We start from the raw sequence: 26315 nt of genomic DNA on the forward strand, positions 1-26315 counted from the left end.
ATCCATTCTCTTCCAAAACATTACCCATTAGCCCAACTCCCTCATACCCATTTTCCAGTTCCCAATGAGCCCAACCCTGCTGTTCATCATCATCACATACTGAGCTCCTACTCATTGCTAGTCTCTTATGGAACTAAAAGCTTCCATTGCCACTTTTAGGGTTTCGTAAGTCTCTTTTCCTTTTTATGTACTGGTACACTTGCCTTATTCACTGCCTTAGGTATCTCCCATTGAATGGTCCCACCATTACCTCTACCCAGTGTGAATTCATATTATAGGCTTGAATTCTCTATGTACAGAAGCTTCACAGTCTCTAGAGGATGAGGACCTTTAATCTCTATCCTATATCATGTCTGTACTCTTAATTGGTCTTTTTCCCTCTGGTCTCATATCTGCCCCAATCCATTCTTTAAAGACTCACATCTCCATAAATTGACTACTCTTCCCCAAAATAAAGTTTATTGCAAATCTCATTTTTGACATTTATGTCTCCTTATTCTTTGTTAGTCTTTAGAATGTTCCTGTTCTTCTTTTCTGTTTACCTTCTTTTTTTGGAGTATCTGATCACCACAACCACTCACAGGGATCGTTCCTCACTTTCAGCTGTATACCATTCATTTATTCTGCCTTTTATTATATTTGTTTCTTTGAGAAGAAGGGGCTCTTTGTATTCACCATGTCACCTAGCACAGTAGGAATAGTAAGTCATAATTATTATTTGTTGTAATTATAAAAGACTCTAAATAAAATATCAAAAAAGGATATTGAAAATTTTTGATACATTTGGAGTATATTTGAAATAAGGCTTTTGAAGAAGAGCATCATTAAACATGTAATTTTTAACTGATTTTTTAAAAAAGTAACTGTTACTTGTGTTTGGTTGTTTAAGTTACTGCATCTTATTTGCTTATAGCTTTTAGGTAGCAATTGAAGTCACCTGAAAAAAGAAAAAATTACCATATGATAATATTATTCCCCAGCATTATATATAGGAAGGCTTCTTCTCTACATGTAATAGAATTAAGTTAACGGACATAAGTGTTTATCTCTTTTTCTAGCACAGTTTACTGTTTGCTAAGACGTATGGCAAACTGGTGGTGAAGAATGAGACAAATCTGGATTTGAATCCAAGCTTCACCAATTATTTATTACCTGTTTGACTTTGGGCAAATTACTTAACCTGACTCCCAGTTTCCTTTTTTTGAAAAGAAAGTCATTGTGATAATTACAGAAAATGTACTTAAAGTGCTTAATAAAATGATTTTTGCTTAGGAGATATTCAAGTAATTATAGCTGTTATTATTTCTGAGTTGTCATTGTTAGGTATTATGGATAAAGTCCTTGCCTTTAATTTTCACAGTTTAGTAGGATAGAGATAATTTACCTAACTAAATGTGGTAAACAAATGACTATAGGAGCACGGAGAAGGTAAGAATGAGTTCTTTAAGCAAGAAATAAGGGGACGTATTCTATAAAGGACATTTCACTTAGACTTTACAGGATCATTTAAAATTTTTCCAAGGAAAAAGAAATATACAGTGAGGAAGACAGTACTGAATTAATTTTTATAAGATATGCTTGAGTTCATTATATGCTTTGTATAGATTTATTGGCATTAAATAATAGTCATTAGAAGAACAGTTGCATAATTGTGATAGCATCATAATTGATGTCTTGTCCACAAACTGTCCTCCCACCACACACATTTTTTCCAATTTTTCCTTTCTTCTGTTGCTGCAGTAGGCATATCTGGTCAGGTCTTTTTTGGCCTATAATCCTTTGCTTTCCTAACATTAGTAGTCATGAAGTTCAAACTTTTTGGAGAATATGAGACCTTTCAATATTTAATTTCTAACCACCTTTTCAGCTCCTTTAATGCTTATTTTCTTGAAAATCCCTCTGTATCTTGCTCTCTGTTTTGCCTGGAGCAATGCAGTAGTGACCTTCTTAACTGAAATGAACTCCTAATTGTTAGCTGGTTTCTATTGCATATATCTGCATTTTTCCTTCAGGTAGCCACAAAATTTCATATGTGTCACTATTAATGTTTCTAATTATTAGTAAATATGTATTCATTCATTTAACCATTTATTAGGCATTTATTCTTTGCCAGCTGCTGTTTGACTTTTTCCCCTTTCCCCCCACTGTCCCCTTGGACCTTCACTTATAGGGCAGACAACTTGCCCTCTTTCTTTTTGTATCGTCAACCTCTAGTCTAGGGTCTTAAATTGTAGACATACCATCAGTATTGTTGATGCTCCTTTTGTGTTTCATCAGAAACAAATTGTTATTAGACTGAATTAAGATTATTAAGAAATATGGTCAAAGGGAGTTTTTTCCCTTCTAGCCTTATTGAGGTATAATTTATACACAATAAAATTCACTTATTTTTAGAGAATAGCTTAATGAGTTTTGATAATTATATACAGTCATATAACTAGGTAGTGAACTTTTAGAATCTAGTTTTTAACCTGTTTTTACTATATTGTTTTTAAAATTTTAACTTTTTTCTCTTTTCTTAGATTTCTATATTGTTATTAACTTTATGCAGATCTAATAGGAAGAAGAAGGATTGTTATTTTTTTTCTTTTCCTTTTTGTGAGCTATATGGATCCGCTTTTCCATTTCTATAATACAAGGATAATAATAAAGAATGGAATTTATGTAATAAATGTAAATAAAGAGACTTGATAAGCTTTTACATAGATAGGGAACTCTAAATTAAAACTGGATTTAGTGGCACGTGGGTGGCTCAGTCGGTTAAGCCTCCGGCTTCGCATCAGGTCATGAACTCACATCTCATGGGTTTGAACCCCGCGTCAGGCTCTGTGCTGACAGCTCAAAGCCTGGAGCCTGCTTCGTATTCTGTCTCCATCTCTCTCTCTGCCCCTTCCCTGCTTGTGCACTCTCTCTCTCCATCAAATATAAATAAACATTAAAAAAATAAAAAAAACTGGATTCAGACAACTAGAATTATAAAATTACCAACATTTTAATAAGGTACAAGTTATATACAGAAATGGAAGCCATCAAAAAGTCCCTAAAATGTAATATTTTCCTCTCCTCTTACCAAATAAATAAAACCAAAACAGTCTGTTTGAGGAGAAAGAAAAAATAGCTTTTAAAAGTAACTTTTAAATCTCATTAAAAAGTAGCTTATTTTGATTCACATTCTTTGGGAATCAGATAAATCTTGGATTTATTCTTCTGAAGAAGCATAGTATATGTGCACAAATTTTTGCATGTAATTTCAGTGTTTTCTAACCCACTGTGTTCTACAAAAAACCCAATTATTTTTGTGATGTTGTCTTGAATTTATAAACTCTTTAATAGTATTTATCCTCAAATTGAAGAAATGACTGTTAGAAGTCTTCTGAAGATATTTTCTGGGGATTATAGCTAGTGACAGTATATTTCTTTTCCCATACATACATACGGTGTTGGTGATGGTTACCTTGTATTTGAGAGTGACCATTGACGTGGATGATGGCTATTGGGGCTGCTGCTTCTCAATGTTTAGCTTGCATAAATAAGAATCACCGGAAAACCTTGTTAAAATGGATTCTAGTGGGCCCCTCTGCCAGAGATCAATTCACTTAGGTTTGTGGGGGTTACAAGACTTTGCATTTTTAAATAATCTCCTGGGTGATGCTGATGTTATTAGTCTACGACTTTTCAGTAATACGGTGCTAAGCTAATCCTGGTTTCTAATACAGGAAAGCTTTCTTTACCAGATTTAAAAGGGTATGTGAAAGCTATTATCGTGTGTACAAATTATGGTTAGTGGTTCTCTGTTTTGTGTTTAGGGGAAGCATTATTTTAGTTCTAGGGTTCTGCTTAAATTTGTTTTTTTAAAAAAAACCCTCTACTAGCAATTGCAAGGAACTCTTTAAATGTTTGATTTCACAAATGGTAAAGAGTGGCATTTAGCTGAAGGACTTCAAAGATCATTTGGATTTTACTCCCCCTCCCCTGACACAGGCATGTTAAGATTGGAAAATGACTTTAAAAAAGTGATTATTGACCATGATTCATATTATACAAAAATGTTATTTGCAGACATTTAAAGTGTCTTCAACTCTTCTGTAACAGATGAAAAAAACTGGTTTGATGTGCTTTACTTTTTAAAAAAATTCTTGCGTATTTCCTTTTTTTTTTTTTATGTAATGGTGAAGTACTGGTCATACAAGAATATGCTTAGAGAAATATGTGTCATTAAAAATAAATAGATAAAGTGGAATTTAAGATAAAATGTCAAGTTAAACAGTGATGATAAGCATTATTTTGTTACTTATATCATGATCTTTTGTTCAAAACTAGAAACTTAAGTATAGGCTTGATAATAAATCTATAAATTAATATGACTTACTGTATAATAAAATTAATAAAATTTACTTTGTCTCTCCAGCTTTCATAGTAATCGTCCAAGTAAAAGGTTTTGTATTTTTAAGAAGCACTCAGAAGATCTCAGGTAACTAGTTGATCTTTTTAAATTCTGTTGAAAAATTGTAGAACTTCAATTATGTGTGATGTATATGACATCTTTATTGAAATATAGTTCATATATCATGTAATTCATGCCTTTAAATTGTACAATTAACAGTTCTTAGTGTATTCACAGAGTTGTGCAGCCATCACCACAGTTACTTTTAGTACATTGTGGTCATTCCAAAAAAGGAACTCTGTACCCATTTATAGTCATTCCCATTTCCTTCCAACTATTCCCATCCCTAAGCAACCACTAATATAACTTTTGTCTCTATAGATTTGTGTATTGTGGACATTTCATATAAATGGAATGACACAATATGTGATCCTTTGTGATTGGCTTTTTCCATTTAACATATTTTCAAGATTCATCCATGTTGTAGCATTTCAGTACTTCACTTTTTAAATTGCTGAATAATACCCCATTGTATGCATCTACCATAGTTCGTTTATCTATTAAGGTTATTTTAACTTTGAAGCCATTATGAATATTGTTGCTATAAACATTTGTGTACAAGTTTTTGTCTGGATTTGTGTTTTCATTTCTTTAGTGTATATGTAGGATTAGAATTTCTGGGCTATATGGTCACTCTGTGTTGCACCTTTGAGGAGCTTTGTTTTACAAAGTACCTTTACTATTTTACATTCCCATGAGAAATATATGAAGGTTCCAATTTCTTCACATCTTTGCCAACACTTGTTATTACCTCTTTTTGATTACAGCCATCCTAGTGGGTTTGACGTGGTATCTTATTGTGGTTGTCCTATTTTTAAACCTGATATCACAATGCCCGATTTAGAAATCTAAATGATTGCTACTGGACATTGGAGAGTTCTATTCATTATGTCCTTAGATTAGAGGTATGATTAGCCTATATTCTTTTGCTAAATTTCAGTGGTGACAAGTTGTATCTTCATTCATTTATATGATAAAATGAGAACAAAAATAAGGCTGTCCAACAATATTTGATTATTAAAAAGATAACCTAAGATACCTAGTAAAGTGACTAACACTTTTTTAGTTTTGAAGTAAATTTCTTAAACCCCTGGAATTCTTGAAATTACTATGTAGCTTCATAATTCTTATTTTTCCTTTTTCAAATAAAGATAAGTGCACAACTTGCTTACCATGTAGAAAAAACTGTTGATGAGTATTTCTAAAGATATTGATAATTCATTTTGATTGTACTACACACTTAACTCAGAATCCACTGAGCACCATTTTTTTTAATATTCTTTTGAAGCATTTGGACTCTCTTGTTCTTTATTTTGTTCATGTTGCCATTGCTACTTGGAATATCAGTGTCTTTGCTGCACCAAGCTAATATATAGAGATAAAGTTAGCCAGTACTTGTTTTGATGCTTTGACTTAGTGGAAAAGGTAGAAAAAGGGATGATATTACATTTCAGGATCTTTGTACTTACTGGTTCCTATGACTAGTTTCATTCCCCAGATGTATTAGTCTGTTATCTCCTTTGGGTTGCAACTCTGAGCCTTTCCTTGACCCCTTGATTTTTAGATTATATCTTCTCCCCTGTGCTTTACCCCAGCACTCCCTATCTCCTTTTTATGCTCATTTTCATTCAGATCATCTTTTATCATCTGACATACTGTATACTTTACTTTTAAATTTTTCTGTGTGCTCTCACTAGAATATGTGAGGTTTGGATTTTTGTCACTGCCAGGAATTGATTAGTGCCTGGCACATGGTAGGTACTCAGTAAATATTTGTTGAATAAGTTAATGTATATGTTGAAAATGACTTATATGAACAGTCATATAAGTCTTATATAACAGATTTATATGAACAGAATAGGCCCCATCTATTATATAGGGATCAGTGGCTCACAGGGAGAGAAAATTTTGATTCAGCTTTTAAAATGCATTAGTACAGATTTTAAAACATTTACTGAATTCAAGGAAATAGATTAAGATTATATTACATGTTGCCCTTACTAAAAATTTTTATAAGAATAAAAAGGGCTTTTTTCAAAAGATGAGATTTTAGTTTGATTTTTTTTAAAGTTTTTATCTATTTATTTTGAGAGAGAGAGAGAAAGAGGAGAGTGTACATGAGCAGGGAAGGGGCAGAGAGAAAGAGGGGGGGAGAAAGAGAATCCGAAGCAGGCTCTGTGCTGAGAGCACAGAACCTCCCACAACTATGAGATCATGACCTGAGTTGAAATCAGGAGTTGGATGATTAACTGACGCAACCACCCAGATCCCCTAAGTTTGATTTTTACCATAATGTTTCAAGCTCAATTGTGTGTATGTGTTTTAAATGAACTATATGATTTTAAAGATCTGGAATACTTTTCTTTCAACTGGAATAGGTCTCAAATTGAAAATGGTCAATTTCTGTGAATGGACGTAGCATACTTATAATTGTAGAACAGTAGTTTTTGTAATTAGTCTTTTATTAGATTGGAATAGTCACTCTTTAGCTATTTATGATACATCTACCAGGTACATAATATAGCAGGTCCTATGAAGAGGACAGTGATGAATTAGTCTTGGAACCAGCCTTTAGGGAATGTACAGTTTATTGGGCGGGAGATAAGGCATGAACATATAAAACTATAATAAATCAAGGAGGTGTTTGTTAAGTTCAGTAGAGTCTTTTTTTTTTTTCCCAAAGGAAAGAGTGGTTGTTTTACTTGGAAATATCTGCATAGATGTTAGGTGTACTTGGCTTTAAAGAATGAATATTTATACTGATAGAAGGTGCACAGAGGCATTCGAGTTAGAAGGAATAGTGTGAATAAAGGTGCAGAAATGAGAAAGTACAAGGCATACAGAGGGAATAGCTAGTAGTAAATGGATGGAGCATGAAGTTCAGATAATGGTAATAAGGAAAGAAGTCTTGAGCAGTAGTTTTAAGCCTAGAGCCAAAATATAAAAGTGTTGAAAATAAGGTTAAGGAACTTGGACGTAAGTTGGAGAACATTGGAGAACCGTTGATATTTTATATAGAATCAAGTGATAAGGAAGATTTAACAATAGGATGAGTTATAGATGCATGAATCCTACAGATTGGGACAATTGTAGTTATGAACGATTTGGTTAGTTAAAATGATGAGGCAGTATTATATTATCTTTGAGACTATGGGCTCTGGAATCAAAGTGCTCCGTTTCAAACCTAGTGCTTAACTTTACCGGCTCTATATCCTTGGTAGTTTATTAAGCTAACTTTATAAAAAGATAATAAATTCTAGCACCTGCCTTTTTGGGTTGTTAAAATATTTAGATAAGATGGTAGATGTATGTCTAAAATTGTTAGCTTGGCACAGTATAAATAATAAATATTATAAAATCCTTGCCATACTTATTATTTTAAGGAAGAAGAGACAGAGATAACTATAGTTTGAGTTTTACTATCAGAGGAAACATCATAAGAAAGACAAGTCAGGAGAAATTAATTTGGGAAGGAAGTACATGATTTTAATAAAGGTCAGTTTTAATGTCCTAATATGACATCTAGGTGTAAATACACATCACATTGTTAGAGTAGAACTTCAGATAAGTCAGTCTAAGGTATGTTATTTGTTTGTATTTGTATATTGGTAAAACACTTAAATTTATTAAGTTATGTGATGAACTTCAAGGCTATATTTATGCTTTGTTGATAAATTGACGGTAACAATGATCACATCACATAATCTATTTTTTTTTTTACCTAAGCAAAAATAACTTATAAGCAGGATTCCAAAGAATCTCATGAACCCATAAGAGGAGGAGGTGGAACCAGAACAAATGAGGGAAATAGAAAGCTACCAATTGCTAACATTGCTTCTCTCTAGTCTGAGCTGCTGAGGCAGGATGATCTTGTCTTTAATATTTTCTCTGGACTTGTGTTCCATTTTCCTTTCTCAGTGCAGACCAGCCTTCTTTACTGATGACTCAAATATAGTAGTCCCATTCCCCCACATCTTCCCAGATCAAGAAGTTTGATTGCAAATTCTAATTAAGAATCCTTGTTTAGTGAAGGTCCCAGGAACTATGACTAGTGGAAGAGTAATTTAGCTACTGCTGACCACTGAGACTGCTTTTAGTTTCTGCAAGAGTAGTTTAATAGAGAAGACTATATAATTGGTTATTAAAGTATTTAAATCTTAACTTCCCTTAAGCTTTTAAGTGTAACTTTAAAATATTTCATCTGGAAATCTAGTACTTTTTTAAAAAAAAATTATTTAAAAAAATTTTTTTTTTCAACGTTTATTTATTTTTGGGACAGAGAAAGAGCATGAACGGGGGAGGGGCAGAGAGAGAGGGAGACACAGAATCGGAAACAGGCTCCAGGCTCTGAGCCATCCGCCCAGAGCCTGACGCGGGGCTCGAACTCATGGACCGCGAGATCATGACCTGGCTGAAGTCGGACGCTTAACCGACTGCACCACCCAGGCGCCCCTAAAAAAATTTTTAATGTTTATTTTTGAGAGAGAGAGAGGGAGAGAGACAGGGTGAGTGGGGGAGGGGCAGAGACAGAGGGACACAGTCCGAAGCAGACTCCAGGCTCTAAGCTGTCAGCACAGAGCCTGAAGCGGGACTCAAACTCACAGGCCGTGAGGTCATGACCTGAGCCGAAGTCACAGGCTCAACCAACTGAGCCACCCAGGTGCCCCTAGTACATTTTAATAATCACTTTCAAGAGAGCTTTTAATTAATGTTTGATAAAAAGTTCATTTAAGTTGAATAAATTTTTTAAACAGTCCCATTTATAGTTCAGGTTCCTTAACAACTTAACATCATTTATACTTTTAATATATTTGACTTTTTTAAACAGCACTTCAGATGCTTGACACACAAGATCCCAAGTGCTTAACTCTAGTAAATATAATAAATTAAGCATATAGTGGTTTTCTAAATTCTCTGAAACACTTCCATATATTTGCAGGCTTAATAATATTTTAGAATACCTTTCAACAAAAAATCAGACGTTTAAACACAATTTAAATCTAAGGCCAGTGTCACATCCTGCAATATGCCAATTGTCTTTAAATACTTCAAATAGCAAATGCTACACAGTTTGATCCAATGAGTATAAAAACTATTCAACAAAAAGTATCAATGGCTTTGAGAATTCTTTCCTAATATTTTTGAAAATTTGTAATCATTACAGATTTCATTTAGGAACTACAACACCCAGTGAGGTTTTCTTAGGGGAACTCATAATTTTGGCTCCAGCAAGTGGACCAGTTGTCAGTGCTGATATACTAAGTACCTCAAGCTTTGCACTTTTATGGTGAATTAACTACTTTAGTTAATACAGCGTTAAATGAGAATAGTGGCAATACCTTTAACATATGGTACACAATTGATGGCAGCTACAACATGTCTGTTTTTAAAGCCTTAATGTTTCTTTTCTAATTTTTTCATCACCTAAGTGAAACACTAGATTATAAACTCTTTCAGAGCACAGACTATATTTTTGGTCATCATTATAATCACAATACAGTATAATATTACAGTATGTATCAAGAAGCTTTAGTAAACATACATTAAGTGAATGAATACTGTATGCTTGCATTGCAGATGAGCAGAGGCACAAATAGATTGTGACTTATTGAAGAGACACATGTTGTTAGTACAGCCAAGGTTGGGCTATAGATCTCTTGTCACCCAGGTTTTAGCAACTGACATGAACTGTAAAAGTTTATAAAGCAGGGGTGCCTGGGTGGCTCAGTCAGTTGAGCATCCAACATTGGCTCAGGTAATGATCTCATGGTTTGTGAGTTTGAGCCCTGCATCAGGCGCTGTGCTGACAGCTCAGAGCCTGGAGCCTGCTTCGGCTTCTGTGTCTCCCTCTCTCTCTGCCCCTCCCCTGCTCTCTCTCTCTCTCTCTCTCAAAAATAAACAAACATTAAAAAACATTTATAAAGCAAAAATACTTTCTGTAAATAAATAGTAGTATAACTTGAATATGGCTCTTCCATTTTCTAGAGAATCATTTCAGTTATATCAAGTTTCTATAATAAAAATGGGAGTGACAGTTATGACATGAAAAGCAAATTATAGAAAAGTAATCATTGAACTTGTATATGGATTTTTATAAAAGATGAAAACCTTTTCTTTTATACTGTTTGCTTTTTTTTTTTTATAGGGGCATTACTCTAGTGTGCCTTAATTGTGATTTCATAGCTGATGTTTCTGGCTTAGATAATATGGCCACACACTTAAGTCAACATGAAACTCATACTTGTCAAGTTGTAATAGAGAAAGGTACGTATTTATAATTGCATTACTTTGGATTTTTGAAATTTGTCCCAGTATTTTTGGTCAGCTACAATATGAGCTCTTTACTAAATCGTTATTCTCACTCATATTGCATATGCCATTTTAAATATAAAACTTTTCTTCTAATTTCAGTTTCTGTTTGTATCCCAACTTCTGAACATCTTTCTGAGTAAGTTTAATTTTTAATTCAGTGCAATTTAATTTGATGGATTTTAGCACTATTGCATTTTAAAATGTATCATTAATAGAAATGAAAAATATTAAAGTATTTTGTTTGTTTGTTTGTTTTTTTTAAAGCTGCTTGTTGAAATAGGTTCCTGCTCTTTGGAGCTCGTGACCTGGTGCAAGACAAGTTGGAATTTCCTAAGTTCAAAGTTCTGAGATGTTTTCTTACACAAAGGCAGTTAAGCAGCCAAGTTCATGACACTAGCTCTCATTATTCAGCAATTTTCAGCTTCAAATGGGACTAGATTCTTATTCCACCTTATCTTTGTGTCAGGTTGACATATCTTAACATATGTTTTTTGTTTTTTTTTTTTTTTTTCCCCAGTTGGCTCTCTCCAAAAATAACTTTTGTTGCTACGGTCATTTCTTACTTTGCTTAAAATAATTTGCGTTTTTCTCTGCTGTACTTGCCTTCAGAATAATACATTCTAAACGATATAGCTGTTTGTCTTTTTGTCTGTTTTGTCTGCTTTCTTAATTTCTTATAAGTCTTAAGCTTTTAGGCCAGATGATTGTCTTTTTCCTCATCTGTTGTCTGTCATTGTACTATTTTTCTTATTTTTCAGATGCAGAGGCAGCCCAGAGATTTCAAAAAATGTCCAGGGTACACCTGGACAGTGTCCCCCTTCGATGGACACAACTGATGCCTGTTCTCTCTTTCCAAGGAATGTGAATAATTTGACTGTGGGACCTGCTCTAGGTTGTGGTCTCAAGAAATCAGATTTTGGGGAGACTCCCTTCCTTCATGGCTGGCCTCCCGTAAGGCTGATGCTGATTTAGCCAGAGATGGTTTTAAGCCCACCAAATTGAGCACAACTTCCTGCTGGGGGCTTGGCTCTTGATCTTAGGCTTGTGGGTCACTTGTGGCCAAGAAAACCCATTCAGATAAGTGCTTCAACATCCAAGTTGAAGTGTAGTCATTTTGGCTGCTACCTTTTAATCTTTATCTAGCATGAATGCAGTCCAAGGAATACAAAAGCTCTCTGGTTGTTAGGAAACCATGGTTATTTTTATGTCCTTGGAACAACAGGTCTCTAAACTTATGTTCCAAATTGCAGTTATTTTTCTATCATTTAAAATATATTACTCAGTGCTAACTTTATTATAGAGTTTTAGCAGTACCAGTTCTCAGATTTTTGAATTAAAAAAAATTTAATTTTGGTAGCTTGGTTTTATGTTCTCCAGATTTACAGATGTCTATTTTATGATGTCTATTTTTATATTCTTTTTTTGAAAACTGTTGTTTAGTGTTTGCTTTGTTTTGTTAAGAACTCCAAGAGATTCCCTGGAATTCTCTATGGATTTCTTTATAGCTGCCTATTTATAGCTTTTTAATTTGGCTGTTGGTCAGACCATTAGACATTATTATATCCTCTGTCTTACTTTGGGATATTTATTATTAATATTATCTTAATGATTGTGAATTTTAAAGTGTAAAGAATTGGCAGAACCTCTTCTTGCAGACCTTAAAACAAGTTTTAAAGTCACATGTTTGTACGTCAAATACAAAATAGCCACTTAACCATTAATGTAGTCTCTTTGGGTAAAGGTAACATTAAAAATGATGGGGGCCAATAATGCAGTTGTTATATTTTATATATATATTTCCTCATACATATGTATATTTTAAATATTGAACATTTGTTTATTTTAGCTATATTAAATATAGATACAAACAGTTTTGATGCTATTAATTTCTTTTAATAAAAGTTGTATTGTTTAAGTGCCTCAGGAATTATTTACCAATAAAGAATTCATATGAAAGCTATAGATTTTTATCATATAAATAGGAGCATTGCTTTAATTGTTTTATGGAGGCCTTGTTATTATTTGGCCTGCAAACTGAAAGCTGTGTCTACTTAATGCATCTTGCATTTTTTCCTCCAGAACAATTGAAAGGTCACTATAGTATACCAATTTCTTGAATTTTAAAAACAAGCAAAATGCTTTTTGTGATCTTACCTGCTGTGAGGTTAGGAGCCTCTGAAAGTATGACCTCAGTTATGTTTTTTACTCTAAAATCAAAACTTCTTTAATTTTACTTTGAAAGAGACTTAAAGCCAACTTAGATGACTACTTATTATAAAATGTGCTCCTTGTAAATAATAAGAATAATAAGTTGAACCCATTAGTGTTACATTTCCAAAATAATTTGTACTGTAAATGAATGATTTTCCAAAAGCTCCCAAAGTGGCTTGTTTCGTAATAATTTGACATGGTGATATATTAGTCTTTATTTCCTTATCTGTCTCTAGAAAATTTTTGTCATTCACCCTCTTTCTACCCAATTTTTAAAGATATTTTAAAATTTTGCCCAGAAACAACAACTTCTTTCTGTTTTTAGCATAAGTTCCTTTTTGTTTATAAATCTTTGTTTTGCTCTACCTTGGTTAAAGCTCAAAAATATGATAAACTACATTATTTTTTTAATGTTTTATTTATTTATTTTGAGAGAGTGCACACAAGCAGGGGTGGGGAAGAGAGAGACAGAGAAAGAGAATCCCAAGCAGGCTCTGGGCTGCCAGCAGAGAGCCTGATGCGGGGTCAAACTCATGAACCGTGAGATCATGACCTGAGCTGAAATCAAGAGTCAGACACTCAACCGACTGAGCCACCCAGGTGCCCTGATAAACTACATTCTTGATAGAACAATGTAGGAGTACTGCATTGTGTTCTTTCCTAGGACTCTATCTTATAGTGTTATCCAGTTTATTTTCTTGAAGTTTAAGTTCTTAAAGTTCTATCACCTATAACTCCTTTTTTAAAAAGTTGGTTTAAATAAAACATTAAGGCAGTTGATGTAAAATTTGCTTATTATAGGCAGTGGTTGAATTTTAATTTGGTTTTAGCTTGAGTCTGATCCCTCCTTACCATCAAGTTTATTCACTTCATCAGAAATTGTCATTTCATGCATGTTTGTTTTGGTGACCACTGAATAAAAAGTGAGATTGGTTCAGTTTGAGTCCCTCACCATTCTTAGAAAAAATGATTCCTAAGCTACATAGACTTAGGACTCTTGCCATATTTGTGTCACATTTTGGCAAAACACCTTGCTGTTTTGGGCCTCGTTTATTTATTCAGTGGTTTCTTAAACATCTGATTTGTGCCTGGCACCATTCTAAGTGCTAGAAAAATGAACTGAAATCTCTGCCCTCCTCGAGCTCATGTTTTATTTAGTGCTGAAAGACTGACAATAAAAAGTAGATAAAACATATGGTATATTAGATTGTGGTCAATACTGGGGAGAAAAATTGAGTAGGGAAGGGGAGTAAGGAGTACAGGGTTGGAGGTGGGAGGCTTCCATTTGAAAGCTGGTGGTCAGAAAAGGCCTTTGAGTCGACACTGGAGTGAAAACCTGAACTGCAAGGAGACTGGGTTGGTTGCAAATGAGTGAGGAAGAGAGAGAGAGCAGTAGGAAGCAGGGCGTGGGAGGTAATGTAGGCCATGTGTGAATTTGGCTTTTACTCTGAGATAAGAAGCTGTTTATTAGAAGATTTTGAATAGTGAAGTCTTTTATATCTCAGTAAAAACTACAATCAACAAAAAACCTTAAATAGAGAAGAGTGTTTATATTACTCTAGCCCCTGTCTTGAGAATAAACTCTAGAAGACCAAGGGCAAATTTCAGAGGATTAGTTGGGAGGCTATTGTAATAATCTGGTAGGAGATGGCAGAGGGTTAGGCTAGGCAACTAGCAGTGTGGGTGATAAGAGGTTTGATTTGGGGTATATTTTGAATTTGCTGTTGGTTTGGATGTGAAGTAAGAGAAGAGGATGACTTCATAGTTATTACTCTGAGCAACTAGAAAGATGGCATTATTGTTATTAATTGAGATGGGGAAGACTAGGAAGAATACATTTGGAAGGGAAGATGAAGACTCTGACTTGGGACATGTTTTAGTTTGAGATACCTCTTAGACATCCGAATGGAGATGCCATAGTCATTCACTTGTGTGAGGTTAGGGGAGTTTCTAGGCTGTAAGTATCATTGAACACTGTTAAATGCCATTGGAATGAATATAAGTAAAACCAGAGTAATATGAATTAATTGGTATATTATATCACTGTCAGTATCTTGATTATGATTTTGTCCTATAATTTTGTAAGATGTTATCACTGGAGAAAACTGGACAAAAGGTACATGGAATCAATATATATTATTTCTTACAATTGCATGTGAATATACAATTGTCCCCAAATAAATATTAAATTTAAAAAGGTCATGGGACTGTAGGAGATTACTGAGGAATGCAGTAGAGATAGAGAAAAGGTAAGGTCCATAGTTTGAGCTCTGTGGAATCTGACAATAAAGGGTTAGGGAGATGAAAAGGAGGAGGAGACTAAACAGTGGTGGCCAATGACATAGAAGAAAACCAGGGGAGTGGTGGTGTCCTTGGGGTCACAGTTACTCTTTTTGTAAATAGGAGTGCAGACATATTGTAGGGTTTTGGACTTCTGTTATTCAATATTGGTTATACCTACATGCTATAATTTGTTCTTAGGAGAAGATGATTACAGAATGTCGCATATCCTTATCTCTGGTAGCAGAACCTTTTGACCTTAAAAAAAAACTAAATGTCTGCATTAATCCTTAGCATGGTTAACTCTCTACATATATTCTCATAAAAGTAATTCTCTTGCATTTCTATAAAAGAAAATAACTTAAGTCATTGTTTCCCAAATGAATGGTGGAACTAGTGTGTCCAAAATTTATAAAGTATCTGGGGGGGGGGGGGGAGGGAAGTTTCCATAGTCCAATAAGTTTAGGAAATGCAAGTTAAAATTATATAGATTCTTAAAAAATTTTTCTTTTAATTTTTAATGTATTTATTCTTGAGAGAGAAAAAGAGAGAGAGAGTGTGTGTGTGTGAGCCTCAGAGGTCAGAGAGAGAGGGAGACAGAAGCTGAAGCAGGCTCCAGGCTCTGAGCTGTCAGCACAGAGCCCGACATGGGGCCAAACTCACGAACTGTGAGAGCGTGACCTGAGCCGAAGTCAGATGCCCAACTGACTGAGCCACCCAGGTGCCCCTAAATAGATTCTTTAATATAGGATTTTTCATGCTAGATGTGGCCCATAAGTGTCTACAAGAATATTTATTCAACCTTACTTACTAATTTCCTGACATTAATTTCCATATAATACGTATGTAGAATGCTGATTTAGAGGAATCATTCTTCAGATTCTCTGACTTGAGAAATAAATAGTTGTGTAGGGTTAACGAGGATGGACTCCTAGACATTTCATTCATTTTTATGTATTTTTCTAGACTTTATAACTTGATAGCAATGTACATTTTCATGTTTTTAGAAGTTAAATAAAATCATATCTTCCATTATGTTTATAAAATCGAAGAAATACATAACAGGGACAACCAGTTATTAGCTTATTCTGTCTCTGATTATAGCTGCAACAAATTTTTTTTTTTTTTTGGAGGAGGAGGAGTATGGTTACTTTTCATTTCACACTAAGAACCTTAAGAATCTCTCATTTATTTGTAGCTTCTTTTCCTTATGCTTAGTTTATCAATATACCCACTTACCTACTTTTCTTGAGGCTATTTCCAGCCTTTTATTATCTGATTATCTGTTAAGGAGTTTCTTCCAATGTAAAGTTTTGATACTAGCTCCACATTAAACCCTCTCAGACTGCTAAGGGGACAGTAGTTAAATAACACAAGCTCTACAGTTGAGTGCCTCGTTTGGAGTTCCTACCCTGCTCTTTACTACAGTGTGTGTGACTTTGGGTGGGTTACCAGTTGTCTGTGCCCCATTCCTCATTTGTAAAAATGCAGATAACAACAGTACTTGCTTATAAGGTGTTGAGGGAATTAAATGAATCAGTTTATGCATATAGTTCTTACAAAATAATTGGTCCATAGGAAGTGCTATACAAGTGTAAAGTTATCAGTGTTACTATTGTTGTTATATTACTACTGTTCATGATTTTATTTCTGCCTGCATTTTCTTAATCTTCATTAGGATTACTATTTTCAACCTAAGCTTCCCATACCATTTTCACAGATCAGTTTGTTAACTTTCTTTTCCTAACCCAGTATATATATATTTTTTAGAGTTATTGTTGAAGCAAATAGTAGTCATGCCATTAGATTTTTGGTATCTGATGCTCACCAAACTGCTGTTTGAGAATGTCTGTGAATGCTCCTAGGTTCCCTTTAGTCATAATTGTATTTTATAAATAGTAAGAATAGTCTTTTCACCTAATTATCCTGCCTTATGCTGATTGCACTGTGGTTCATCTCATATTTTCAGTCCATCTCTCTGATTTTGAGATCCTTCAGCAGCCTCACTCTAATCATTTTGGTATTTGACTACCTGAGTTTGCTCTCATCTCCAAACTTGGAGAAGCTACTGTGCATCTCCTTTCCTTTGTCATTTATTGAAATGTCGGAACCTATTGTTTGGAATCCTCCACATGGAAAAATATCTGTCTCCATCCCACTGTGAAGTATGGTATTGTGAAAGGAGTGCAGCTGTGAAATAAGGCAGCCCTAGGCTTAAGTGCTAGTTGTGTATCTAACCAGCTCGTTGAGCCCCAGCTTCCTCATCAGTGAAAGGTCTGTGAGAATTCCTTACAGAGTCGTTAGAAAAAGACATATTGTATGAAAATTAAATTAGTTAAGTTATTAACTTAAATAATTGAAAGTATTAACTTCAATAATTAAAATTATTTAGCATTGGCCTGACAAAAAGTAGTTAATAAATGCATGTTGTTGCCATTGCTGTTCCAGCTGCTGCTGTTACTACTGCTACTACCGTTAAGGTTTTTCCTGTTACTGCTCCAGCTGCTCCTGCTATTTCTGCTGTTAATACTGTAATTACTGCTACTGCTGATGACAGGAGACCCTGGAAACCACCTGTCAGTGGCATCTTCTCATCATTGAGAGTTTTAGTGCAATCGATTTGCACTGTAGTTATTTGTAATTTCGGCTTGTAGTTCACAGGTCTTGCAGTACCTTCCTCCAAACTGCTGGGTGGATGGCATCTTATTGAAGTGCTTCAGTTGCATCTGATATAATTCTTTAATGTCAGATTGAGTATAGTTCTTACTTTTCTTGTCTAGAGACTATGAAACAACACCCTTGTTGAAAACTCATACATAGGGCCACCTGGGTGGCTCAGTCAGTTAAGCATCTGACTTCAGCTCAGGTCATGATCTCACAGTCCGTGAGTTTGAGCCCCGCATTGGGCTCTGTGCTGACAGCTCAGAGCCTGGAGCCTGTTTCCGATTCTGTGTCTCCCTCTCTCTCTGCCCCTCCCCCACTCATGCTCTGTCTCTCTCTGTCTCAAAAATGAATTTAAAAAAATAAAAAAAACTAGTACATAATTCTCTCTGTTGAGGAGAAAACATTCCCTTTGAGCATATAGAATCCCCCTTTAAAAGAAAACTTTTAAAATTATTAGTAGGCATTCATTTCCTGGCTACTTATTCGATATTACTAGATTTATGGATATGTATAACTGTGCCAGGTAGTAGTAGTGAAGTTGCTGTTTCTTTTGTAGACCTTTGAAGTGATTTTTTTTTAAACTTTACAATGTTAGGGTGTAATTCAGTCATGGAATTGTACTTTTCTATTTGTTTTTCCCTTATTTTCATTTTCTTCTTCCTCTGTCTTCTCCGGTATACTATCTGGGTGAATTAATTATAACATAGAATAGAAGTAAATTTTCAGGTTTTTTGCAAGGTTAATTTTCTTGACAACAAGTTCAGGTTAGAAAGATATTCCCCTCTAACACATCTTGAGAGTATGAGTCCATAGTAAATCCACAAACCCTCAAACTTAGAAAACTAGGCTACCTAACCAGTTGTCTACTTTATTGATTGAATCAAATGCACTAAAAGCCACTGTTTAAAGTGATTTTAGAAGTTGATTTGGTTGTCTCAGTTACCTTTAAGTTTGTTTTAATCAAAGTACAGTAAACACCGGAGTTGAAGACTCCTCTCTCTTATTAACTTTATGTTCAAGTTACTTACTTCAGTTTCATTTGTGAAATTAATTTAAAAATAATCTTTATACTGTTGTTTAGAAGATTGCAGGAGTGTAAAATATTTTACAAATAAAAATTTGTATTATGGTTTATTAAATACTCCTAATTTAAAAGAGTACTAGGAAGAAATGAAAACAAAACTTACTTTCCTTAAAACTGAGTTCCTCTGTCTTATTTCAGAATGGCTACTGTGTTTTATTCTTAACACCAATTATAACTGCATGGCTCTTTAATAGTATGATGTAAATAAATAACCCTCCCATATATTCCTTGACCCAAACATTGATTTCTTGCCTTCTGTGTGCAAGACACTGTATCAAGTGCTGGATATGGAAACATGAATAAGGCATAGTTCATGCCATCAGAGTAATTACAGAATAAGCCAATCAGAATTGTAGACACTGAATCCACATCTTCACAGGGCCACATAGTAAACTGATTTCATAACCAGTTAAACCAGTAATACCATGTATATATTACATTATGTGATTTTTGTGAAATGCTATACCAACAGAGAGTCTGGACTTGTTCCCAAAGAGAAGTATCACTATTATACCACTCTAAACAATACCAGTAACTCATTAATTATCCTTCATAAATGTAAGCCACAAGTAAGCTCTTTTAGAAACAGAATGGCAGCCTTTTAAAGTAAGCTTTATGTTTAGGAATACTATCTTTCTTTAATGTTTACTTCTGGGGCGCCTGGGTGGCTCAATCAGTTAAACGTCCAACTTCAGCTCAGGTCTTGATCTGACAATCTGTGGGTTCGAGCCCCACATTGGGCTCTGTGCATACAGCTCAGAGCCTGGAGCCTGCTTCAGATTCTGTGTCTTCCTCTCTCTCTGCCCCTCTCCTGCTCATGCTCTGTCTCTCTCTGTCTCAAAAATAAATGAAAACATTGAAAAAATTTTTTAAAAATAAGTAAAAATGTTTACTTCCATTGAATACTGTGACCATTGAAGAGTATGTAAGAAATCATTCCATTATTTTCTTGTGAAATTCTGAAATTATTTGGAGAAATTATTTGTTCTGAACACATTATCTAAGTTAGAGAATCTTAAGTATTCAAAATGGTCAGTGTCTTCACTTCATATATTTGATTTAGTGGGAAAAAGGCAAACTGATCTCATTTATGAGGTATATGGAATTTATTTTGGGCTTATTTCCTTCTCTAAACTAAAAAAGTATTTTTTAAGTTTATTTATTTTGAGAGAGAGAGAGAGAGAAAGTATGAGTGGGGAAGGGACAAAGGGAGAGGGAGAGCAAGAATCCAATTGGGCTCCACAGTCAGTGAAGAAAGAGCCCGGATGTGGGGCTGCATCCTACAAATTGTGAGATCATGACCTGAGCCGAAATCAAGAGTCAGACGCTTTACCAACTGAGCCACCCAGGGTCCCCTAATTTTTTTTTTAATTTGAGTATAGTTGACCCACAGTAATCCACTAGTTTCAGGTTACAGCATATGGTAATTCAACTTCTCTATAAATGCTACGCTCACCACAAGTGTAGCTACCATCTGTCACCATACAACACTATTGTAATATCATTGACTATATTCTCTATGCTGTACCTTTTATTCCCATGATTTATTCCATAACTGGAAGCCAGGATCTCCACTCCCCTTCCCACATTTTTCCCATTCCCTACCACATTCACCTCCAGCAACTATCAGTTTGTTCTCTCTATAGGTCTCTTTATGCTTTTTGCTTGTTTATTCATTTGTTTTGTTTTTTAGATTCCACATATGAGTGAAATCATACAGTATTTGTCTTTTTGTATCTGACTTATTTCACTTAGTGTAATGCCCTTTAGGTCTATCCATGTTGTTATAAATGGTAAAATTTCATCCTTCTTTGTGGCTATATAATATTGCAGTGTGTGTACACATATATATATATACATATACACGTATGTACATATGTGTACAAGTTATATATATATGTACATATGTAACTTCTTCATTATACACTTATATATTGATAGATACTTGGTTTGCTTCCATATAAATTTATGCCACAATGAATAAAGGGGTGCATATATCTTTTAGAACTTATGTTTTCCTTTTCTTTGGGTAAATACCCAGTAGTGGAATTATTGGGTCATGTGATAATTCTATTTTTAATGTTTTGAGGAACCTACATACTGTTTTCCACAGTGACCATGCTATTAACATTCTCACCAACAGTACACAAGGGTCCCTTTTTTTTGTACATCCTCACCTTGTTCTTTCTTGTCTTTTTGATTTTAGCCATTATGACAGGATTTAAAGTGATCTCTCACTGTGTTGTTTTAATTTTAGTTAAAATACTTCAATATTGGTTTCAGGAGTAGAATTTAGTGATTCATCATTTACATACAACACCCAGTGTGCATCACAAATGCCCTCCTTAATACCCATCATCCATCTATCCCATCTCCCACCTATCTCTCTCCATCAACTCTCAGTTTGTTCTCTATCATTAAGAGTCTCTTGTGGTGTGTTTCCCTCTCTCCTCCCCCCCCCCAATATATTCACCTATTTTGTTTCTTAAATTCTACATGAGTTAAATCATATGGTATTTGTCTTTCTCTAATTGACTTATTTCACTCAGCATAATACACTCTAGCTCTATCTATCTTGCAAATGGCAAGATTTCATTGTGGTTTTGATTTGCATTGCCCTGATGATGAATGATGTTGAGCATCTTTTTATGTGACTGTTGGGCATCTGTATGTCTGCTTTGGAAAAATATCTTTTCAGGTCATCTGCCCATTTTTTAATTGAAATGTTTGTGTTGAGTTGTGTAACTTCCTTATATATTTTGGATATTAGCCTTTTGTCAGATATATCATTTGTAAATATTTTTTCCCAATCAGTACATTGTCTTTATTGTTTTGTTGATGGTTTCCTTCACTGTGGAAAAGCTTTTTTTTTTAAGTCTATTTATTTTGAGAGAGAGAGTGCACTCATGAGCTTAGAAGGGGCAGAGGGAGAGGGAGAAAGAGAATCTCAAGCAGGCTCTGTACTGTCAGTGCAGATCCTGATGCGGGGCTTGATCTCATCAACTGTGAGATCAGACCTGAGCTGAAGTCAGGAGTTGGCCACTTAAGTGAATGAGCCACCAGGTGCCCCAAAAGCATTTTTTTTATTTCAAGTTTTTATTTAAATTTTAATTAGTTAACATATATGGTAAAATTGGTTTCAGGTGTAGAATTTTAGTGATTTCGTCACTTACACATAACACCCAGTGCTCATCCCAACAAGTGCCCTCCTTAATACCCATCACCCAATTAGCCCATCTCCGCCCACCTCCATCCATCAACCCTCAGTTTGTTCTCTATAGTTAAGTCTCTAATGGTTTGCTTCCCTCTCTCTGTTGTTTTTTTCTCCCTTCCCCTATGTTCATCTCTTTTGTTTCTTAAGTTCCATATGAGTGAAATCATATGGTATTTGTCTTTCTCTGACTTATTTCACTTAGCATAATACACTCTAGCTCCATCCACATCATTGCAAATGGCAAGATTTTGAGGGCTAAGTAATATTCCATATATATATATATGTATTTACATAAATATGTATATCAAAATACAGTACACACACACACACACACACACACACACACACACACCTTCTTTATTCATTAGTCGATGGACTTTTGGGCTCTTTTATAATTTGGTTATTGCTGATAATGCTGCTATAAACATCAGGGTGCATGTGCCCCTTCAAATCTGTATTTTGGTATCCTTTGGGTAAATACCTAGTAGTGCAATTGCTGGACAGTAGGACAGTTCTATTTTTAACTTTTTGAGGAAACTCCATGCTGTTTTCCAGATGGCTGTACCAGTTTGCATTCCCACTAACATTGTAAGAAGGTTCTCCTTTCCACATCCTCGCCAACATCTGTTGTTTCTCGTGTTGTTAATTTCAGCCATGCTGACATGTGTGAGGTGGTATCTCATTGTGGTTTTGACTTCTATTTCCCTGATAATGAGTGATGTTGAGCATCTTTTCATGTGTCTGTTAGCCATCTGGAAGTCTTCTTTGGAAAAATGTCTATGTCTTCCCATTTCTTAAGTGCATTCTTTATTTTTTGGTTGTGAGTTTGATTCTTTATGGATTTTGGATACTAACCCTTTATCAGATATGTCATTTGCAAATATCTTCTGCTATTCCATAGGTTGTCTTTTAGTTTTGTTGATTGTTTCTGTTGCTGTGCAGAAGCTTTTTATCTTTATGAAGTCCCAGTAGTTTATTTTTGTTTTTGTTTCGCTTGCCTCCAGAGATGTGTCTAGTAAGGGGTTGCTATGGCCGAGGTCATAGAGTTTGCTGCCTATGTTTTCCTCTAGGATTTTGATTGTTTCCTGTCTCATATTTAGGTCTTTCATCATTTTTAATTTATTTTTGTGTATGGTTTGCAAAAGCTTTTTATTTTAATATAGTCCCAGTTGTTTATTTTTGCTTTTGTTTCCCTTGCCAAGGGAGACGTATCCAGAAAAACATTGTAACAGCCGATGTCAGAGACACTACTCTCTGTGTTCTCATACGAGTTTTGTATGGTTTTGGGTCTCACAGTTAGGTCTTTAATCCATTTTGAGTTTATTTTTGTGTATGGTATAAGAAAATGGTCCAGTTTCATTCTTTTGCATGTAGCTGTCCAGTTTTCCCAGCACCATTTATTGAAGAGGCTGTCTTTTCCCCATTGTATAGTTTTGCCAGTGTTCACTGTCATAGGTTAATTGACCATATAAGCAAGGGTTTATTTCTAGTCTGCCTTTTCTGATCCATTGATTTATGTGTGTTGTGCCAGTACCATACCATTTTGATTACTACAGCCTTGTAGTATATCTTGCAATTGGGAATTCTGATACCTCCAGTTTTGTTCTTCTTTCTCAAGATTGCTTTGATTTTTCAGGGTCTTTTGTGGTTACCTTCTCTAAACTGTTGAAATGTAACTGGGTTTGGAGATAATGGGGGCTCATGCCCTTGGATTTCTCTCCCCTACCATGGACATTAATATGTCAAACCAAATCTTGAGCAATTCTAAAATGGTTTCTCCTTTTCAAAGTGGGTACAATATATTTGCCCCTACTATGTAATTACAAGTCAGTAGGTAGGAGCTATGTGTCAAAATATGGTGGTTTCTGGCAGTTTGGACCTCTATTGTTGACACCCGGTAAGCAGAGAAGGATGGGAGAATCAGTGAAATGAAAAGATAAATGAAACTTTAGTGTAGTCCTTCATTTAGGACAAACTGTACCAGCTTCTGCCAGTGATTCTAAGGTTACTAGTTTTTTCAGTCTTCTGGTCCTGATGGTGCTTGTTTATTATAAATTAAATATTCCAGACTTAATTCAATATTGCCAACAAAATGACAAAATAGAGCCCTAGTCTGGCATCAAAATCTTCTGCCTTCACTAATGGTCTTATTATTATTAATTTTTTTGCTTCACAATTTCACAAATATTTTGTTTCTTTTGATTCCTGTCTCTTGTTAATTCTTTCTTCTATCCATACAGAGTGGTTTTTTACTCTTATCTTGCCTAACTTTAGATCATACCTAAGTGTTTAGAAGTGGATAGATAATTTCATATGATAGCAAATAAGGCTGGTCCTAACAGGAGTATACCAACAATCAAAATAAATATCTAATGTATTGTGTTTAAGAGTTGGGGGAAGTATGGCAGGGAAATCTCAAAATATGAAGGATATTTAAGTGGTAAAAGGCTTTACGAGCCTGTGTGGTACATCAAATAAATTCTGGACAGTAAAGTTGACTCCCAACTCTACCCATGTCATTAATAATAACTAACATTTATTGAGCACATGTAATGTGCCAGACACTCTTCTTTTTTGTATTTATTGACTCATTTAATTCTCACAAATTAATGAGATATGTGCCAATTTTATGGATAATTTTATGGGTAAGACAGTTGAGGTACAGATACATAATTTTCTCAAGGTCACATAGCTTTCAAGTAGAGAGACTCCATTTAAATTATGGCAGTCTGTCTTCAGAGACCAAAGTAATGAGCACTGTACGCTATTGCTTCTCTGGTTGTACTTGCGGTTACACATGTAATTCCTGCTTTGTTTCTGATTGGCTGCAGAGCTACATGGGACTGAGCTTCAGTGTGTTTTCACAGGAGGGTAGGCAGCAACTGACACACTTGTAGCATTGATGTACTGTAGGCAATAGGACATTTCAGCAAACAATGGCCATAAATTGGTCTATTAGTAAGATTAATTTGGCAATGATACTCAGCATATTTAAGAGTGGAAAACATCCAGAGGCAGAGAGATCAGTTAAGCTTTTTCACTTTTCTTGGAATGATTATAAGGGAGCCTGATTCACAGGAAAGGAATTGGCTGTGAAGCAATGCAGTGGAAATTTGAAGTAGAGCCACCACTTTTAATCCCGGTTCTATTGCTTAATAGACTTATTTAGCATTTTTGGGCTTCAGATTTTTCTCATCTATAAGACAGGGACAGTTGTACAATCTCTTAGGGCTCAAGTCTAATTCTAATACACTGTGATATTTCTGAATTGAATTGTTGATTGATTGAAATAAACTAATAAAAATGGGGGTGGGGTAAAGTTCTGGATGATGACTCTGAGGTTATCTGTTTGGAAGTGATGGTTGGAATTTTTCTTCAAGGATGAAATAAATAACCCTGAGCAGTTCTGAGTGGTAAATATTTCCATCTGAATGTTTTGCAGGCATCACAAGTTCATTTTCCCCCCACAGTATATGTTGTTTCTCTGCCTGAATTTCCTTTCTCGGTTAATAGTATTACCATTCTCTTGCCACTTGAGGCAGACATATAGGTGGTCCTATTTACTCATTTATCTTTATCAAGTTGGTACTTATATTCTGTTGGTTTTTATTTTGTTTGTTGTCTCCCTAAACCTTCCTCTTCTTTATTGACACTACTGCTTTACTTGAAACAGGCATTAACTGTCTCTTCTCTGGACTTCCTGGGTGGAACCTATCCTCTCCTAATACTACCCTTTCTCTTTCTTTCTTAAAATGTTTATTTATTTTAATAGTAAAGGAGAAAGTAGAGGAGGGGCTATTTATTTTGAGAGGGGGGCAGGGAGAATCCCAAGCAGGCTCTCCACTCAGCATGGAGACCCACCCACATGGGGCTTGAGCTCACGACCACGAGATCATGACCTGAGCCAAAATCAATAGTCAGACACTCTTCTGAGCCATCCAGGCATCCCTACCCTTTGCATTTCTGATGCACAAATTTAATCATACTTTCCTGTTCGCCTGAAAATAAGGTTCTTAACATAAGCACTTTACCCAGGCAATCAACATCTTTCCTGAAGTTGTCCTTGCTATTTCTTCAATTGTGTTTTTGACCCCTCTCCTTTGTTC

At 35.0% G+C, this 26315-nt stretch overlaps 1 protein-coding gene across 18 annotated transcripts in view; it reads left to right on the forward strand.

Moving 5' to 3' along the window:
• ZNF280D (zinc finger protein 280D) overlaps window positions 1-26315 on the forward strand; it is a 327277-nt gene that overhangs the window by 264281 nt on the left and 36681 nt on the right. For 16 of the 18 annotated variants that reach the window (XM_045059258.1, XM_011282887.4, XM_045059257.1 and 13 more), the window contains 3 exons: window positions 4409-4471; window positions 10590-10708; window positions 10856-10892. In XM_045059258.1, the coding sequence (XP_044915193.1) occupies window positions 4409-4471; window positions 10590-10708; window positions 10856-10892 (219 nt within the window). Of the gene's footprint in view, window positions 1-4408; window positions 4472-10589; window positions 10709-10855; window positions 10893-11020; window positions 11387-11514; window positions 12672-26315 lie in introns of those variants that run through there. The other 2 variants (XM_045059264.1, XM_045059269.1) reach the window with 2 other exon arrangements.

Source organism: Felis catus, chromosome B3 (genome assembly GCF_018350175.1).
Source record: "Felis catus isolate Fca126 chromosome B3, F.catus_Fca126_mat1.0, whole genome shotgun sequence".
Lineage (NCBI taxonomy): Eukaryota > Metazoa > Chordata > Mammalia > Carnivora > Felidae > Felis > Felis catus.